The 20,243-nt window shown below is 45.3% G+C and overlaps 1 protein-coding gene across 1 annotated transcript in view; it reads left to right on the top strand.

The window, feature by feature from the left end:
- Nucleotides 1–866: 866 nt before the first annotated feature.
- The window catches only part of LOC115135714 (protein phosphatase 1 regulatory subunit 12B-like), a 35,851-nt gene continuing 16,474 nt past the window's right edge, over nucleotides 867–20,243 (top strand). The window contains exon 1 of the mRNA XM_029670718.2: nucleotides 867–1,274. Within this exon, the coding sequence (XP_029526578.2) occupies nucleotides 1,167–1,274 (108 nt within the window). The 5' untranslated portion in view covers nucleotides 867–1,166. The remainder of the gene's footprint in view (nucleotides 1,275–20,243) is intronic.

Genomic DNA, 20,243 nt, shown 5'->3' on the forward strand with positions numbered 1-20,243 from the left:
TGTACTGTATTTGTATATGCTGAAGGCAGAAGTTGTTCTTAGTCAGGCATTGGCAACTGACCCATTAGGGGAGCAGTAAGCAAAGGAAGTAGGGATCATGAGCCCCAGCCAAAATACTTCCTGTTGTTGTCATCATTCCCTCCTGCCCCCTTCTCTCCAGCAGCCAAATAATCCCTGTGAGGCTAAAGGATACTGCTCATTTGCAGTTTGTAGTCTACTGTACGGTACTGAGAGGACCTCTGCTGGCCACTGTGTGACATCATGTTTTATAAATATACACATTAAATATGTCGTTGTACTTTTACATTAAGGGAAAACTAGTATCACATTTGCGTGAGGCTGTCATTAAAATGTTTTAAAAAAGATAAACTTCATAACAAATTCTAAAGTCAAACAAATCCATATTAGTCCACAGCTGAGGCAAAATGGTGATTAGAGAAGGGAAGAGGGAGAGACAGAAGGAGAAACTGTGAGACAGAAAGAAAGAGAGAGAGAGAGAGAGAGAGAGAGTGTCAGGCAGAATGAGAGCAGAGTTCTTTGCTTTGATGTTTTCATTTTTGTTGAATGACCACAGTCCAGTGAGAGAGTGCTCTCATGAGCGGCACTGCTGTCAAGTTCCAGGCAGTGTCCCTCCACATATATTCTACAGCAAGGTTTCCCCAACCCTCTCCTCGGGCCCCGCCAGACGTTTCACATTTTTGTTTCCAACCTAAACTGGCAGACCGGAATCAATTAGTCAACGAATCATCAAGCAGGTGTGCCAGTTTAGGGTTAAAACAAAAATGTCTGGGGGAGCCCGAGGAAACCCACTCTAGAGCACCGCCCACCCTCTACTTCCTCCACAGCGCCCTCATCTGTGGATCACACTTCTGCTACTCACTCACTCACCCTCAACTCATCGCACCATAACACAACATCACTTGAAGAGAGATCACACCGCTGTTTTTCTATCATTAGAACTCTTCGATTTGGATCACAACTCTGGTTCTGTCCCTTCACCACCATTCACATCACAGGGATTTTAACTGTGTGTCACTGGATTGTTTATGCAGTAGTCTTTTGGAATCCCATTGGTTGGACTGCTGGACTGGACCGCTGGACAGGACTGGTGGACAAGACTGCTGGACCAGACTTGAACCCCATGCAGTGTATAGTAGCCTGGGGCGATGTCATCTCTTCTCTCCCCCCGCAATGCAAAGGATCAGCCACGCACGACCAAGTCACTCTCTGACTCGTCTCCCACTACACCCTCGCTGACTTCCAGAGGCCTCAAAGTAAGAGCAGATTACTTATCTTTTCTATGGGCAATAACAAGGAAATGCCTAGGATGCTGTTAGGCTGCTGTTTGTAAACATTGCTATGTGCAGAAGCTCAGATAAAATGCAGTGCTTGACTTTTGACTACCATCATTTGTTTGGAGCACAGTGCACTGTGTGTAGGTCTAATACTATAGGTTAGTGGTTCCCAACCAGAGGTACTACAACCTTGGCCTATCCACAGGGGGTACCTGTGAAGACTCATGAGACCATAGGCCTACTGGTAAAATGCAGGAGGGGGTACTTCATGGGTACTCCAGGAACAGCAAACTCATTTGGTACAGTAATCAAAAAAAGGCTGGAAACCACTGCTATAGGTGTTATGCTTTTAAGATATCCAGGAAAAACTAGTTATTTTGAATATGTTTCTTTGTTTAACCATAAATGTTGAAACCAATGTAAATGTTTGATGAGCAGACATTATCAGATTGTAATGGCAGATGGTGATGAGCCCTCTTGGGCCAGGTGGCTTATGTGGGAGTAAATTTGACTAAAGGAAATTTAATTTTCAGCATTGGCTGCATGCATGTAACTATTCAAAGATCATCTCTTTCACAAAGAGGCTCTCTCTCTTTGTGAGAGAGATGTCCAATACAGCCTCAACATTTACTTCCCACGATGGGTCATATAAGTCCTGGATAAGTTTGGAGTTTCCATGACATCATCAGCTCTATGCTATTTTTTTCATCAGGCAGAAAGTTGCCTTGGAATTTTACTGAGAGGGGTCCTGTGTAACTCGAAATAACGAGGCAAATGACATATAAAACTCAGATTGGCATTGAAGATAAATATCTGACAAGATCAATAATATCAAACCCTTTGAGAAGCATGCTTTCAAGTGGGTCATCCTGTTATAACTCTGGACAAGACTCTGGACAAGACACCTTTTTGCACAATGAGCCAGGCAGCGAAAAATAAACAGTAAAATAAAAAATAAATTGTAATAAGAAGTTAATCTCAAATGTTTACTCAAGCAGTGACACTGGTACTTTGAGAGAGAGTGAGCAAGAGAGCAAAATAGACCAAGACAGCGAGAGCAAAAGAGCGAGACAGCAAACAAAAGAATGAGGGAGCAAGACGGGGAGAGAGAGAGAGAGAGAGAGAGAGAGAGAGAGAGAGAGAGAGAGAGAAGGAAAGATGGTGAGAGTACTTAGAGCTGGCTTGTATTGGAACGCAGACACAGTGTCTATCCCTCCGCTGGTCCAGTGGGAGAAGCTCACATTTTCCTATTGGGAAGAGCTGGTCAGCAGACAGTCCCCCATGGCATCTAACAGAGCAGGAGGGGAGCACAGAAGAAGACTCTGGGCGCAGGTGTGCAGAGGGAAGGATTTGATTGGTGTAATCAATATGGCAGTACTTTCACCTAGCCTACTAGAGAACCAGGTGGAGCTACAAGCATATTGTTTATACCCAAATCTACACGAAGTGCCTATGAGTTAGATTTTATAGGGGTTATTATTGACTGGGTTGGTCAGTGTTGGAAGGCTTGATAGACCGAGCAGGCCCTCTCCATCACACCAGCATCTCCCAGTGCTGGATACATGATCCAAAGCAGAGCTTCAGGGGGTCAACAGCAAGCCTTATTTTAATGAGAGCTTACCATGGCTCCAAACACACAGACAGACTCTTCAATAAAAGAGAGCTGACAGTCTGACTCAGACTGAGAGCTTGTTGATGTCTGATGGGAACCTTTGTGTTTTTACATGAGGCCCAAGACTAAAGCAATGGACTGATCCCCTCCTCCTAGACCACCTTGAACAATTCAGTTTAATCTATATCTGTGGAGAGACTGGCCAACACTCTATAGATCCTAAAGGCGCCTGCATACTAGGTTTGGTTTACTCCTAGCAGAACTCGGCTAGGTGAAGCGAATGTCTGTGACTCTCGTTGACCCTTAAAAGACTTTCACCTGAAAAATGAGAAAAGCGGCAATGTTACTGTTTTGGACTCTAGCTAAAACATAGCCGGTTCCTCAAAATAGAATGAAATCAATAAATCTGTAAATTAATTTGGATGTTTTTGCCGACGAGGTCTTAGTCACACATTTTTAATCTAACTAAGATGTTAGTTGCAGTATTTTCCAAGTGGGGGAACAAAATGCAGGAAAACTAGTCGTTAAGGTGAATGCACCAATTTGTAAGTCGCTCTGGATAAGAGCGTCTGCTAAATGACTTAAATGTAAATGTGTAAATGTCTCTCATTGAATGGCAGCATTGAAGAATTGAAGAATCCCGTCCATAGTTCTCACTCCTACTAGGAGTAGTAGGCTGTTGACCAATCACCTGCGAAGGGGTCACCTACGAGGGGGTCATCTACGAAGGGACGTAGACTTTGGCTACCAAACTTTAACGTGCCTCAAGAAAAAAATGTGCGCAAACAGCAGAAGCAATGTAACCTGTCGAAGTACAAAACAAACAAAAATGTAATCATAATATATGCGCAAACTGTTTTGACTGGGAAGCATGTGATAGGCTTTACTTGATGTGCAATGGTTTGTCCCCAGCTGGAAGAAATGCTGACAGGTAGCCTGGTCTGTAGTAAAAAAAAAATAAAGCTGTCTAAACAATGCAGTGAGTCCTTACATCTGTGCATGGCCTTTAGTCTCTCGTCCATTTAAGTCTCTCTTATTCTTGAGAGCAATTATAGGCAAGTGCACAAAAACAAGAGAAAATGCATATGATCTTACTTTGTTTGACTTTATCCATTGACGTGATTTCTAGATGGCACAATAGTAATCGATGTTAAATGTCTTCACTCTTGCATGCCATGGCGTAAAAGCATACCTATTTGGCTTTGTTGGTTGACCTCTTGTAATTGCCTGACAAAGCGCTGGTCCGTCATGGTTCCCTAGTCACATCGAAAAGCAGCATGGGCTTCAAAATGGAAGTAGGCTGTCCACTGCAGCCTGAGAACACAGAGGTCAGGGCCTGGTCCAGATACTGTAGGAGAGTGACTGAGGATATATCACAGAATGAATGATTCGGTCTGCAGTGGAACACATCTCCTATTCTATCAGTAGTACACTTCTCAGCTCTGCTGAAAACAATCCACATGGTCAGTGACCTGAACCCCATCGGACACTATTAAAAGAAGCTCAAACAATGCCATTTTTGCAGGAGTGTCTCTTTAAGAACACACTCGTACACCCTGCCTCCGACCCTTCAGCAGGCAATATCCGTCAGGATTCCCAAGCTAAGCCACTGCCAAAGTTATGACCTTTTTTGGATATGTTTAGTTTTTATTTCTGGCTCTCAGTTAAATGCATGTGGCTGTTTCCTCAGTCCTTCTCTAACTTGGTGTGAGCTTCAAGTTTCATCCCAAGATGCCCTCTGCTGATAAGCGCATTATTGGCTGCAGGGCAGTGTGAAGGTCCAAGTCTTCCGTGCGAGATCATAACTAGGGCCAGGGGATTTTTCCTGACCACTTGAAATGAAAATGAAAAACACCAGAATCCTTACGCAAACGGGTCACAAAGTCTCATCTTGACAGCTCCGCTCTGTCATTTTAGAGGCTGGTAATACAGTGGTCTTATTGAGGTCACTCAAGTAAGGTCCAAAGCAGGGCTGAGGGAGATTCCACTGGCAACATTCAAACAAATAGGGGAGCAGACATATAGTGGAGTTTATTGCAAACGGTAATAGAGAAATGCCTGTTATGGGTCTCATGCCCAGGTCTCCAAACCCATAGGCAGGACTGCTAACCAAAGCTCCAATATGGGTTAACTTTTTAAGGAGGAATTGTAACAACCTTGGCAAGGTTCGTTACAATACAATAAGTATGACCCAGGCAGTTCTGTGAATGTTCAGAATGTTGTCTTTGGGTCATGACTTGGACTGCAAATAATGGAAAATGGAAACTCAAACACATTCACTTTGAAGTTACTTTGTACCAATCACTTTGGTACAATATGCACAAGTATGTGGTACATCACAACTCTAAACACACACAAAAAAAGAGATCATCAAAATGCCTCCTGTTTTAAAACCCTTAGCACATTCTCAATTGACTGAATACCACAAACAAATTCAGTCATTTGTTCACTGCACCAAATCACTCTTGCAATTTGCATACATACTCATTAATTGCTGATCACTGGCAACATTCTATTTTTTACATCATAAATGTATCAATTGATATCAATTCACGTTGGATGGTGAAACTAAATCATATATGGATGGGGCTGTAACTAACTACATCATCATTCTCCATCAGCCACTGTGCTTCAATAGGTAGCGTGTCCAATCAAAAAAATATATTTTGTGTGTGCGTGTGTGATATACATATACAGTGGGGCAAAAAAGTATTTAGTCAGCCACCAATTGTGCTAGTTCTCCCACTTAAAAAGATGAGAGAGGCCTGTAATTTTCATCATAGGTACACTTCAACTATGACAGACAAAATGAGAAATAAAATCCAGAAAATCACATTGTAGGATTTTTTATGAATTTATTTGCAAATTGTTGTGGAAAATAAGTATTTGGTCAGTAACAAAAGTTTATCTCAATACTTTGTTATATACCCTTTGTTGGCAATGACAGAGGTCAAACGTTTTCTTTAAGTCTTCACAAGGTTTTCACACACTGTTGCTGGTATTTTGAGTTTTGAGTAGTTTGAGGTCAGGGCTTTGTGATATCCACTCCAATACCTTGACTTTGTTGTCCTTAAGCCATTTTGCCACAACTTTGGAAGAATGCTTTGTGTCATTGTCCATTTGGAAGACCCATTTGTGACCAAGCATTAATTTCCTGATGTTGCTTCAATATATCCACATTTTCCTTTTCATGATGCCATGTATTTTGTGAAGTGCTCCAGTCCCTCCTGCAGCAAAGCACCCTCACAACATGATCCTGCCACCCTCGTGCTTCACGTTTGGGATGGTGTTCTTCGGCTTGCCAGCCTCCCCCTTTTTCCGCCACACAACGATGGACATTATGGCCAAACAGTTCTATTTTTGTTTCATCAGGCCAGAGGACATTTCTCCAAAAAGTACAAATCTTTGTCCCCATGTGCAGTTGCAAAATGTAGTCTGACTTTTTTATGATGGTTTTGGAGCAGTGGCTTCTTCCTTGTTGAGCAGCCTTTCATGTTATTTTGATTTAGGACTCGTTTTACTGTGGATATAGATACTTGTGTATCTGTTTCCTCCAGTTTCTTTATTGTTGGAAAAATTGCTTGTCATGCACAAAGTAAATGTCCTAACAAACTTGACAAATCTATTGTTTATCAAGACTGTGCTTGGAAAAAACAGCTTGGTGTGAATGATGCTAGTCGGGCGGGCGGGTGCCAGCAGCGAACGGTTGAAAAGCATGCATTGAGTTTTACTAGTGTTTAAGAGCAGTTGGAGGCCACGGAAAGAGTGTTGTATGGCATTGATGCTCGTTTGGAGGTTAGTTAACAAAGTGTCCAAAGAAGTATCAGATGTATACAGAATGGTGTCGTCTGCGTAGAGGTGGATCAGAGAGTCAACAGCAGCAAGAGCGACATCATTGATGTATATAGAGAAAAGAGTAGGCCCGAGGATTGAACCCTGTGGCACCCCCATAGAGACTGCTAGAGGTCTGGACAACAGGCCCTCAGATTTGACACACTGAACTCTGTCTGAGAAGTAGTTGGTGAACCAGGCAAGGCAGTCGTTTGAGAAACCTGTGTGTGTGTGGTCCTCTTAGAGCCATGGGGGTTGGAATATTGGCTTTCTATCATAATCGATTCAACAGTTATCAGAGTTTTTAACCCTGTAGAATGGCCAGAATGAGGGTGACTAAATAAATCACTGGATGCCGGCTGGAATCTGTGCAAAAAAATGATGCCATGATGGATCGCGTTGTCCAGACCATGGACCGCTGGGAGAGACAGGAAGTCCCTCCAGTGCCCCGACCAGCACAACCGGGGTTGTCTCCACCCGTTCTATCTGGAGAGAATTCCGGGGGGATGCGTCTCTCCCTTCCCAGGGAGTATGATGGAATGGCAGAACAGTGCCAGGGATTCTTGTTTCAACTGGACCTCTACCTGGCCACTGTGCACCTAGCTTCCTCAGGAGGGGAGAGAGTGGCCGCCCTCGTCTCCTGCCTCACAGGAAGAGCGCTGGAGTGAGCAAATGCCGTGTGAAGAGAAGGAGACATGGTGCCAGACCACTTCGAGGATTTCATCCGTCGCTTCAGGGCCATCTTCGACCATCCACCTGAGGGCAGAGCTGCGGGGGAAGGCTCTTCCATTTGAGGCAGGGGACGAGGAGCGCCCAGGACTTCGCCCTGGAATTCCGGACCTTGGCCGCCGGAGCAGGCTGGAACGACAGGGCCCTCATCGACCACTATCAATGCAGCCTACGAGAGGACATCCGACATGAGCTGGCCTGCAGGGATGCCAACATTTCCTTCGCCCAACTGGTGGATTTGTCCGGGCTAATCAGGGAGGCCACCATCTCCTTGGCCATGGTTATGCAGGGGGATCATGAGGAGAGAATCAGTTTCTTTCTCATTGACTCTCCTGCGTTTCCTGTGGTACTAGGCCTTCCCTGGTTGGCTCTGCATAACCCCACTATTTCCTAGCAACAGAGGGCTCTCACGGGGTGGTCGCGAGAGTGCTCAGGGAGGTGTGTAGGGGTTTTCATTGGTGCTGCCACGGTGGAAAGTCCAGACCAGGTCTCCACCGTGCACATCCCCCCAGAATATGCCGATTTGGCAGACGCTGTGCTTCCCAGGAGTCACCTGTATCCCCTGTCCCAGGCAGAGATGGTGGCTATGCATACAAATGTCTCTGAATCCCTGCGTCGGGTACATTCGGCCCTCTATTTCACCCGCCTCCTCAAGTTTTTATTTTTTTGTGAAGAAGAAGGATGGAGGTTTATGTTCGTGCATTGACTATAGAGGTATCAAATCACGGTGAGGTACAGTTACCTGCTACCTCTTATCGCCACGGTGATTGAGTCAATGCATGGGGCACGCCTCTTCACGAAACTGGATCTCAGGAGTGTGTATAACCTGGTGCGTATCCAGGAGGGAGTCGAGTGGAAGACAGCGTTCAGTACCACCACAGGGCATTATGAGTACCTTGTCATGCCGTACGGGTTGATGAATGCTCCATCAGTTTTCCAATCCTTTGTAGACGAGATTTTCAGGGACCTGCACAGGCAGGGTGTAGTGGTGTATATTTATGACATTCTGACTTACTCCGCTACACGCGCCGAGAATGTGTCCTTGGTGCGCAAGGTACTCGGACGACTGTTGGAGCATGACCTGTATGTCAAGGCTGAGAAATGCCTGTTCTTTCAGCAGGCAGTCTCCTTCCTAGGTTATCACATTTCCACATCAAGGGTGGAGATGGAGAGTGACAGCATTGCAGCCGTGCTTAATTGGCCGACTCCCACCATGGTAAAGGAGGTGCAGCGATTTTTAGGGTTTGCCAATTACTACTGTATATTTATCCGGGGTTTTGGCCAGGTTGCTGCACCCATTACCTCACTGCTGAATGGGGGGTCCTGTAACGTTGCAGTGGTCGGGCTGATCAATCCGGATCCCTCTTTGGCATTCATAGTGGAGGTGGACACGTCCAAGGCTGGGATAGGAGCCGTGCTCTCACAGCGCTCCCCTGTGCAGAGCGTAACTATGATGTGGGGGACCAGGAGTTGTTGGCTGTGGTTGAAGCGTTGAAAGCGTGGAGACAATGGCTTGACGGGGCTAAACACCTTTTCCTCATCTGGACTGACCACCGCAACCTGAGGCAACGTCTCCCTCTGGTCATCCAGGGATCGGTCGGACGGTGCGCTGTCTGACTGGGAAGTACTGGTGGCCCACTTTGGCTAAGGACGTGAGGGTTTGTTTTCTCCTGCTTGGTGTGTGCCCAGTGTAAGGCTCAGAGTCACCTGACCAGAGGTAAGTTACATCCCTTACCCGTTCCACAACAACCTTGGTCACATCTGTCAGTGAATTTCTTAACAGATCTTCCTCCCTCACAGGGAAATACCACGATCCTGGTCGTTGTGGATCATTTTTCTAAGTCCTGTCATCTCCTCCCTCTGCCTGGTCTCCCTACGGCCCTAAAGAATGTGGAGGCCCTGTTTACACACGTCTTCCGGCACTACAGGGTGCCTGAGGATTTCGTGTCGGATCGGGGTCCCCAGTTCACGACGAGAGTTTGGAAGGCGTTCATGGAATGTCTGGGGGTCTCGATCAGCCTTAGCTCAGGTTTTTTCACCCCGAGAGTAACGGGCAGGTAGAGAGAGTCAACCAGGATGTGGGCAGGTTCCTGCGGTCCTATTGCCAGGACCGGCCGCAGGAGTGGGCAGTGTTCGTGCCCTGGCCCGAGATGGCACAGAACTCGCTTCCCTACTCCTCCACTAACCTCTCCCTCTTTCAGTGTGTATTGGGGTACCAGCCAGTTCTGGCACCATGGCATCCGGGTTAGACCGAGACTCCTGCGGTGGACGACTGGTTTAAGTGTGCGGAGGAGACATGGGAGGCCGGCCGTGTCCATCTCCAGCGAGCCGCGCGTCGCCAGAAAACCAGTGTGGACCGTCACCGTAGTGAGACCCCGGTGTTCACACTCGACCCGTAACCTGCCCCTCCGCCTGCCCTCCCGGCAGCTGGGTCCGTGGTTTGTGGGGCCATTTAAAGTCCTGAGGAGGGTGAACGAGGTATGTTACAGATTACAACTTCCCTCTTATTATCATATTAACCCCTCGTTCCATGTGTCTCTCCTCAGGCCGGTGGTGGCTGGTCCTCTCCAGGAATCTGAGGTGCAGGAGGTCCCTCCGCCCCCTTTGGACATCGAGGGGGCCCCGGCGTACATCGTTCATTCCAGGCATCAGATGGGGGGCCTTCAGTACCTCGTGGAGTGGGAGGGGTACGGGCCGGAGGAGAGATGCTGGGTTCCGGTTACATATGTTTTGGATATTGAACTGCTGCGGGAGTTTCACCGTCGCTGGCCGGATCGCCCTGCACCTCGTTCTCCGGGTTGTCCTCGAGGCCGGTGTTGGCGCACCGCTGGAGCCGCGCCTCAAGTGGGGGGGTACTGTCACGATTTCCGCCGACGTCGTCTCCTTGTTCGAGCGTCGATCGACGTCACCGGCTTTCTAGCCATCGCCGATCCATTTTTCATATATCCATTTGTCTTGTCTTGTTTCCATACACACCTGGTTTTCATTTCCCCAATCAATCCACTTATATTTAACCCTCTGGATCCCATCATGTTTTGTGTGTAATTGTTTCGTGTTATGTGGTGTTAGTTTACACGCTTTACTGTTATGTTCCGTTTTTTTGAGCGCGTTTGATTTATGTAGTGCTCTCGTTTTTGGAACAATAATAAAAGTGCGCCTGTTCATTATACTCTGCTCTTCTTCACCTGACTTCACCTCCAATACACCATTGACACAACATCAAAACCTCATCCCAACTGTAAACTATGGTGGAGGGAGCATCATGGTTTGGAGCTGCTTTGCTACCTCAGGGCCTGGACAGCTGCCTTTCATCGCCGGAAAAATGAATTTCCAAGTTTATCAATTAAGGTTTACTTAGTAGTTTTTCGCTGTCAAGTGGCAAAACAAGTGGGAAACTCATGCACTTACTGTACTAAAGAAAACACAGCTAACCAACAACAGTGCAGAGAATGGGCACTGAATTAAAGGGCAATTACACTCAAACATTAGTTTCTTAGATTTTTCACAAAACTCAAAAGTAATTTCCTGATGTGGTTGAAGAATTGTTGTTAACACAGAAAATCAAATTGTTCTGTTTTCTCTATTTTAAAAAAGTGTGAAAAAACTGGGAAAACCATAAAAAAATTGGGGGAACTCCGAAACTTTGAAAAACAAAACCGAGATAATGAAAATTAGGCCAAAATGTTAAAATGATTTTAAAAGGCCCTTCCAAAGTTGTTTGCTGTGCATATGACTGCACTTTTAGTGTGTGTCATCCTGCAGGACAGCATTTTGTGGAATTTTGAGGTCAGGTCCAATATTGGCTATACACCCAAGAGGGAAAGAGTTTGGGCCATCCTAGAAATGTTTTAGTGTAATATATTATATCAAATTTAGCAGACTCTTTAATCCAAAGTGACTAATAGTCATGTGTGCATACATTTTTATGTATGGGTGGTCCCAGCAATCAAACCCACTATCCTGGTGTTGCAATGCTCTACCAAGATGCATGACAAGGTTACAAAATGCTTTGTGAAGCCTCAATTTAATATGATTTATAAAGCCTTTATTAAGCGGTGCTTATGCCACTCTTTATAAAGAACAGGTTTATGTGATATTTGACATAGTGGGTTATGTCACATTTGACATTGATGATTATGTCACACGGTTATGCCACATTTATGAACCCTTTATTTAGGTAGCCTAGGGGTTAAGAGCATTGATCCAGTAACCCAATGGTTGCTGGTTTGGATCCAGAGCCAACTAGTTGAAAAATCTGCCAATGTGCCCTTGAGCAAGGTACTTAAACTCAAATTGTTCCTGTAAGTCACTCTGGATAAGAGTGTGTGCTAAATTATGTAAATGTAAAAAATCATAATTGCATAATAGATGATTCGTGACACATGTATGTAGTGTTTATGAAGGCTTTATGAAGCACTGCACGTCACTTAAAGCGGGACCAAAAAATGTATTTAAGTGTCACTCCACAATAATACAAAATACTTACTGTTTTTAACCACATTGCTGACCACTGAAATTTCGTTTTGAGACACTTAAAAACAATCATAGTCAAACATGGTGGCATCGTCTATAATGTATTACATCTATACACATACCTGCAAAGTACAGTGAATAAAATAACTATTAGGCACGTCTCCATTGGAGGATAAGGCTATGGGCGCAGGCATTTACATTACTGTTATCTGATAAAATGTCACAATTTGTTATTTTCATCAAGATCGTTAACATTTTCATTTTGGCTAGACAGCTGATACAACAAAACTAGGAATGATATATATTTTTTTTATAACCCGCAGTAAAGCAATGCATGAGCTTCAGTTTCAATGGAACCATCGCTACAAAAAGTATATGCACGTTTATCAAGGGACATGTTTACAATATTTTAATTATGTATAGAGTACAACTTCAACTGTCTAACCAGAACAGCATTCGATTTATATGGATTTGGCTGTCTAACCACACACTATTAGTCACAGCTCTCTTGGTAAGGTTCTGTTTTCAAGTCTCCAGTGAATGATGAAGTCGCTTCCATCTATGTCATGTGTTACAGGTTATGGACCGGTGCCACCTGACTGCAGGAGGGGTGGAGTGCATGACACTCCATCCTGGATATGACAGTTTACCTCAATCCAGACCCCTTGACCTTTTACACATTTTGATACATTACAGCCTTATTCTAAAAGGGATAAAATACATTTTGTCCTTCATTAATCTACACACAATACTCCACAATGACAAAGTGAAAACAGGTTTTTAGAAATGTTTTAGAAATCGCTGCCAAAGGTGCATCAACAAAGTACTTAGTTAAGGGTCTGAACATTTGTGAAAGTGATATTTCAGTTTTTTCCTTTTATATTTTTTTAAATAAATCTGAACCTGTTTTTTCTTTGTTATTATGGGGTATTGTGTGTGTATATTGAGGAAAATAAACAATTTAATACATTTTAGAATAACTTCATTAGCATACTGGTTATTGTCTGGAATTTTGGATGACTGACGTGCCCAAAGTAAACTACCTGTTACTCAGGCCCAGAAGCTAGGATATGCATATACCTGGTAGCATTGGCTAGAAAACACTCTGAAGTTTCTAAAACTGTTAAAATAATGTTTGAGTATAACAGAACTGATTTGGCAGGCAAAAACCCGGGGAAATCCATCCGGAATTTCTTTATTTTGAGGTCACAGTCCATTTCAAATCAAATTGTATTTGTCACATACACATGGTTAGCAGATGTTCATGCGAGTGTAGCGAAATGCTTGTGCTTCTAGTTCTGACAATGCAGTGATAATCGAGTAATCTAACCTAACAATTCCACAACAACTACGTTATACACACAGTGTAAAGGAAGGAAAGAATATGAACATAAAAATATATGAATGTGTGATGGTACAGAGCGGCATAGGCAAGATACAGTAGATGTATATACATATGAGATTAGTAATGTAGGGTATGTAAACATTATATGAAGTGGCATTGTTTAAAGTGGCTAGTGATACATTTTTTACATCAATTTTTATATTATTAAAGTGGCTGGAGTTCAGTCAGTATGTTGGCAGCAGCCACTCAATGTTAGACCCAGGGTCTCGAGCTTGATGACGAGTTTGGAGGGTACTATGGTGTTAAATGCTGAGCTGTAGTCGATGAACAGCATTCTCACATAGGTATTCCTCTTGTCCAGATGGGTTAGGGCTGTGTGTGGTTGCGATTACGTCGTCTGTGGACCTGTTGGGGCAGTAAGCAAATTGGAGTGGGTCTAGGGTGTCAGGTAGGGTGGAAGTGATATGGTCCTTGACTAGTCTCTCAAAACACTACGGGGCGGTAGGCGTTTAGCTCAGTTACCTTAGCTTTCTTGGGTACAGGAACAATGGTGGCCCTCTTGAGGCATGTGGGAACAGCAGACTGGGATAAGGTTTGATTGAATAGGTCCGTAAACACAAAATCAAATCAAATCAAATTTTATTTGTCACATACACATGGTTAGCAGATGTTAATGCGAGCGTAGCGAAATGCTTGTGCTTCTAGTTCCGACAATGCAGTAATAACCAACAAGTAATCTAACTAACAATTCCAAAACTACTGTCTTATACTCAGTGTAAGGGGATAAAGAATATGTACATAAAGATATATGAATGAGTGATGGTACAGAGCAGCATAGGCAAGATACAATAGATGGTATCGAGTACAGTATATACATATGAGATGAGTATGTAAACAAAGTGGCATAGTTAAAGTGGCTAGTGATACATGTATTACATAAGGATGCAGTAGATGATATAGAGTACAGTATATACGTATGCATATGAGATGAATAATGTAGGGTATGTAACATTATATTAGGTAGCATTGTTTAAAGTGGCTAGTGATATATTTTACATCATTTCCCATCAATTCCCATTATTAAAGTGGCTGGAGTTGAGTCAGTGTCAGTGTCAGTGTGTTGGCAGCAGCCACTCAATGCTAGTGGTGGCTGTTTAACAGTCTGATGGCCTTGAGATAGAAGCTGTTTTTCAGTCTCTCGGTCCCAGCTTTGATGCACCTGTACTGACCTCGCATTCTGGATGATAGCGGGGTGAACAGGCAGGGGCTCGGGTGGTTGTTGTCCTTGATAATCTTTATGGCCTTCCTGTAACATCGGGTGGTGTAGGTGTCCTGGAGGGCAGGTAGTTTGCGCCCAGTGATGCGTTGTGCAGACCTCACTACCCTCTGGAGAGCCTTACGGTTGTGGGCGGAGCAGTTGCCGTACCAGGCGGTGATACAGCCCGCCAGGATGCTCTCGATTGTGCATCTGTAGAAGTTTGTGAGTGCTTTTGGTGACAAGCCGAATTTCTTCAGCCTCCTGAGGTTGAAGAGGCGCTGCTGCGCCTTCTTCACGATGCTGTCTGTGTGAGTGGACCAATTCAGTTTGTCTGTGATGTGTATGCCGAGGAACTTAAAACTTGCTACCCTCTCCACTACTGTTCCATCGATGTGGATAGGGGGGTGTTCCCTCTGCTGTTTCCTGAAGTCCACAATCATCTCCTTAGTTTTGTTGACGTTGAGTGTGAGGTTATTTTCCTGACACCACACTCCGAGGGCCCTCACCTCCTCCCTGTAGGCCGTCTCGTCGTTGTTGGTAATCAAGCCTACCACTGTTGTGTCGTCCGCAAACTTACATTTACATTTACATTTAAGTCATTTAGCAGACGCTCTTATCCAGAGCGACTTACAAATTGGTGCTTTCACCTTATGACATCCAGTGGAACAGCCACTTTACAATAGTGCATCTAGGTCTTTTAAGGGGGGGGGGGGGGGTGAGAAGGATTACTTTATCCATCACACCTCCTCCATGCTTCACGGTGGGAACCACACATGCAGGGATCATCTGTTCACCTACGTGTCTCACAAAGACAAGGCGGTTGGAACCAAAAATCATTCAGCCCCCCTTCATAGTAAAAGCATCAAACAACGTTCTAAAGACAGTTGACATCTAGTGGAAGCCTTAGGAAGTGCAACATAACCACTATTTTCAATAGGGGCTGAGTTGAAAAACTACAAACCTCAGATTTCCCACTTCCTGTTTGGATTTTTATCAGGTTTTTGCCTGCCATGAGTTCTGTTACACTCACAGACATCATTCAAACAGTTTTAGAAACTTCAGAGTTTTTTCTATCCAATACTACTAATAATATGCATATATTCACATCTGGGATTGAGTAGGAGGCGGTTTACACTTGGCACACTTTTCATCCAAAAGTGAAAATGCTGCCCCCTAGCCCAAACAGGTTAATTGACAGCATGCCAGGGCAGATTGCAGAGGTCTTGAAAAAGAAGGGTCAACACTGCAAATATTGACCCTTTGCATCAACTTCATGTAATTAATAAATGTATACTTCAGTATTCCATGGTAACATCTGACAAAAATATTTAAATTCACTGAGGCAGCAGACTTTGTAAAAATGTATATTTGTGTCATTCTCAAAACTTTTGGCCACGACTGTACAGTATCTACTGCATCTTGCCTTTGCCGCACTGTCACGTTCGTCGTATAGAGGAGACCAAGGCGCAGCGTGATATTAATACATTCTCCTTTTAATAAAGAAAGACCACTAAACAAACGAGACGCTATATAGAATTTTGATTTTGAAACTTGATGATTGAGTTGGAGGCGTGCGTGGCCACGCAGTCGTGGGTGAACAGGGAGTACAGGAGAGGGCTCAGAACGCACCCTTGTGGGGCCCCAGTGTTGAGGATCAGCGGGGTGGAGATGTTGTTGCCTACCCTCACCACCTGGGGGCGGCCCGTCAGGAAGTCCAGTACCCAGTTGCACAGGGCGGGGTCGAGACCCAGGGTCTCGAGCTTGATGACGAGCTTGGAGGGTACTATGGTGTTGAATGCCGAGCTGTAGTCGATGAACAGCATTCTCACATAGGTATTCCTCTTGTCCAGATGGGTTAGGGCAGTGTGCAGTGTGGTTGAGATTGCATCGTCTGTGGACCTATTTGGGCGGTAAGCAAATTGGAGTGGGTCTAGGGTGTCAGGTAGGGTGGAGGTGATATGGTCCTTGACTAGTCTCTCAAAGCACTTCATGATGACGGAAGTGAGTGCTACGGGCGGTAGTCATTTAGCTCAGTTACCTTAGCTTTCTTGGGAACAGGAACAATGGTGGCCCTCTTGAAGCATGTGGGAACAGCAGACTGGTATAGGGATCGATTGAATATGTCCGTAAACACACCGGCCAGCTCGTCTGCGCATGATCTGAGGGCGCGGCTGGGGATGCCGTCTGGGCCTGCAGCCTTGCGAGGGTTGACACGTTTAAATGTCTTACTCACCTCGGCTGCAGTGAAGGAGAGTCTGCATGTTTTCGTTGCAGGCCGTGTCAGTGGCACTGTATTGTCCTCAAAGCGAACAACAAAGAAGTTGTTTAGTCTGTCTGGGAGCAAGACATCCTGGTCCCGAACGGGGCTGTTTTTCTTTTTGCAATCTTTGATTGACTGTAGACCCTGCCACATACCTCTTGTGTCTGAGCCGTTGAATTGAGATTCTACTTTGTCTCTGTACTGACGCTTAGCTTGTTTGATAGCCTTGCGGAGGGAATGGCTGCACTGTTTGTATTCGGTCATGTTACCAGTCACCTTGCCCTGATTAAAAGCAGTGGTTCGCGCGAATGCTGCCATCAATCCATGGTTTCTGGTTTGGGAATGTTTTAATCGTTGCTATGGGAACGACATCTTCAACGCACGTTCTAATGAACTCGCTCACCGAATCAGCGTATTCGTCAATGTTGTTGTTTGATGCCATACAAAATATATCCCAGTCCACGTGATGGAAGCAGTCTTGGAGTGTGGAATCAGATTGGTCGGACCAGCGTTGAACAGACCTCAGCGCGGGAGCTTCTTGTTTTAGTTTCAGTCTGTAGGCAGGGATCAACAAAATGGAGTCGTGGTCAGCTTTTCCGAAAGGAGAGCGGGGCAGGGCCTTATATGCGTTGCGGAAGTTAGAATAGCAATGATCCAAGGTTTTTCCAGCCCTGGTTGCGCAATCGATATGCTGATACAATTTAGGGAGTCTTGTTTTCAGATTAGCCTTGTTAAAATCCCCAGCTACAATGAATGCAGCCTCAGGATATATGGATTCCAGTTTGCAAAGAGTCAAAAGTTCGTTCAGAGCCATCGATGTGTCTGCTTGGGGGGGAATATTATCGAAGAGAATTCCCTTGGTAGATAATGCGGTCGACATTTGATTGTGAGGAATTCTTAATCAGGTGAACAGAAGGACTTGAGTTCCTGTATGTTGTTGTGGCCACACCACGTCTCGTTAACCATGAAGCATACGTCCCCGCCCCTCTTCTTACCAGAAAGATGTTTGTTTCTGTCGGCGCGATGCGTGGAGAAACCAGCTGGCTGCACCGACTCCGATAGCGTCTCTCCAGTGAGCCATGTTTCCGTGAAGCTAAGAACGTTACAGTCTCTGATGTCCCTCTGGAATGCTACCCTTGCTCGGATTTCATCAACCTTGTTGTCGAGAGACTGGTGATTGACGAGAAGAATGCTAGGGAGTGGTGCACGATGTGCCCGTCTCCGGAGTCTGACCAGAAGACCGCTTCGTTTCCCCCTTTTACAAAGTCATTTTTTTGGGTCGCCGGCTGGGATCCATTCCGTTGTCCTGGGTGAAAGGCAGAACACAGGATCCGCTTCACGAAAGTAATATTCTTGGTCGTACTGATGGTGAGTTGACGCTGCTCTTATATTCAGTAGTTCTTCTCGACTGTATGTAATGAAACCTAAGATGACCTGGGGTACCAATGTAAGAAATAACACGTAAAAAAACAAAAAACTGCATAGTTTCCTAGGAACGCGAAGCGAGGCGGCCATCTCTGTTGGCGCCCTGAGTTATTTGGCCTGGTCCCCCCACAAAAGGTTGGCATGGAGAGGGGTACCTACTGGTGAACCTGGTCTTTTTAATGGACAGGTGGAAATATAATATCCTGTAGTCCCGCAATACAGACAGCTCCTGGTGCTCTGGGGGAGGTGAGTCAACCGCCCTCGTGGATTCCCGTGGGCACTCGGGTGACCTCGGATTCTTTCAGTAAGGTGCACGTCGGGAACTTCCAGGATTCCTCGGAGGTGAGTTGGGAGCAGCGAAAATCCACCACGGAGTCTGCCACACTAAAGGAGTCTTGAAGTAGTTGGAGCAGCTTACGAGCAGGCTCTCTCCCAGACAATGGAACATTTAACACTTTTCGTACCTCCGCCATAAACTCCTCCAGACTGAGGCAAACAGTGGACTGTTGCTCCCACACCGCCGTAGCCCTGACTTTAGTGATGAGCTTGGAAGCCACTATAGTGTTGAAGGCTGAGCTACAGTCGATGAACAGCGTTCTTGTATAGGGGTTTCCCTTGTCCAGGTGGGATAGGGCAGTGTGCAGTGCAATGGCGATTGAGTCGTCTGCGGATCTGTTTATTTTTTTATCCTTTATGTAACTAGTCAAGTCAGTTATGAACAAATTCTTATTTACAATGACGGCCTACACCGGCCAAACCCGGATGACGCTGGGCCTATTGTGCTCCGCCCTGTTGGACTCCCAATCCGGCTGTTTGTGATACAGCCTGGAATCAAACCAGGGTGTCTGTAGTGACGCCTCTAGCACTGAGATGCAGTGCCTTAGACCTCTGCGCCACTCGGGCGAATTGTAGTGGGTCTAGGTTGTCGGGTAAGATGGAGGTGATAAGCACTTCATGATGACATAAATGAGTGCTACAGGGTGATAGTTATTTAGTTCAGTTACTGTCCCTTACTTTCTTTCTTTCACTGGCTTCCAGTTGAAGCTTGCATCCGCTACAAGACCATGGTGCTTGCCTACGGAGCTGTGAGGGGAACGGCACCTCAGTACCTCCAGGCTCTGATCAGGCCCTACACCCAAACAAGGGCACTGCGTTCATCCACCTCTGGCCTGCTCGCCTCCCTACCACTGAGGAAGTACAGTTCCCGCGCAGCCCAGTCAAAACTGTTCGCTGCTCTGGCCCCCCAATGGTGGAACAAACTCCCTCACGACGCCAGGACAGCGGAGTCAATCACCACCTTCCGGAGACACCTGAAACCCCACCTCTTTCAGGAATACCTAGGATAGGATAAAGTAATCCTTCTCACCCCCCCCCCCCCCTTAAAAGATTTAGATGCACTATTGTAAAGTGGCTGTTCCACTGGATGTCTTAAGGTGAACGCACCAATTTGTAAGTCGCTCTGGATAAGAGCGTCTGCTAAATGACTTAAATGTAAATGTAAATGTAAATGTTTCTTGAGTACAGTAACAATGGTGGACATCTTGAAGGAAGTGGGGACAACAAACTGGGATATGGAGAGATTGAATATGTCCGTAAACACTCCAGGCAGCTGGTCTGCACATGGTCTGAGGACGTGGCTTCAGATGACCTCTAGGCCGGCAGCCTTACAAGGGTTAACATGCTTAAATGACTAGAGTATGTTCTATAGTTGCCATGGTGCCCTAGTATCAGCCTCAGCAGAGAGCTCCTATAAATGTGTAAATATTTAGTAATCTGTGTTTTTAATCAGCTCTTTTGTTTTTGATAACATTGCGTTTAATTGCATATACTGTATCTGGTGTATTTGAGCCATGGATTTGCAGATTGACTAACAGGTTGACACTTTTAGGCTTGGCTAGCTAGCTAGCTAAATGGCTAATGTTTTTGTTTGCAAAAACATCTGGACACAGTACCAGCTATTCTGAGAACATCATTTGAGGAGTTACCTGAAATGGGAGAGGAATGGCAGATGGAGG

This window comes from Oncorhynchus nerka, linkage group LG2 (assembly GCF_034236695.1).
Source record: "Oncorhynchus nerka isolate Pitt River linkage group LG2, Oner_Uvic_2.0, whole genome shotgun sequence".
NCBI classification, from domain to species: Eukaryota; Metazoa; Chordata; class Actinopteri; order Salmoniformes; family Salmonidae; genus Oncorhynchus; species Oncorhynchus nerka.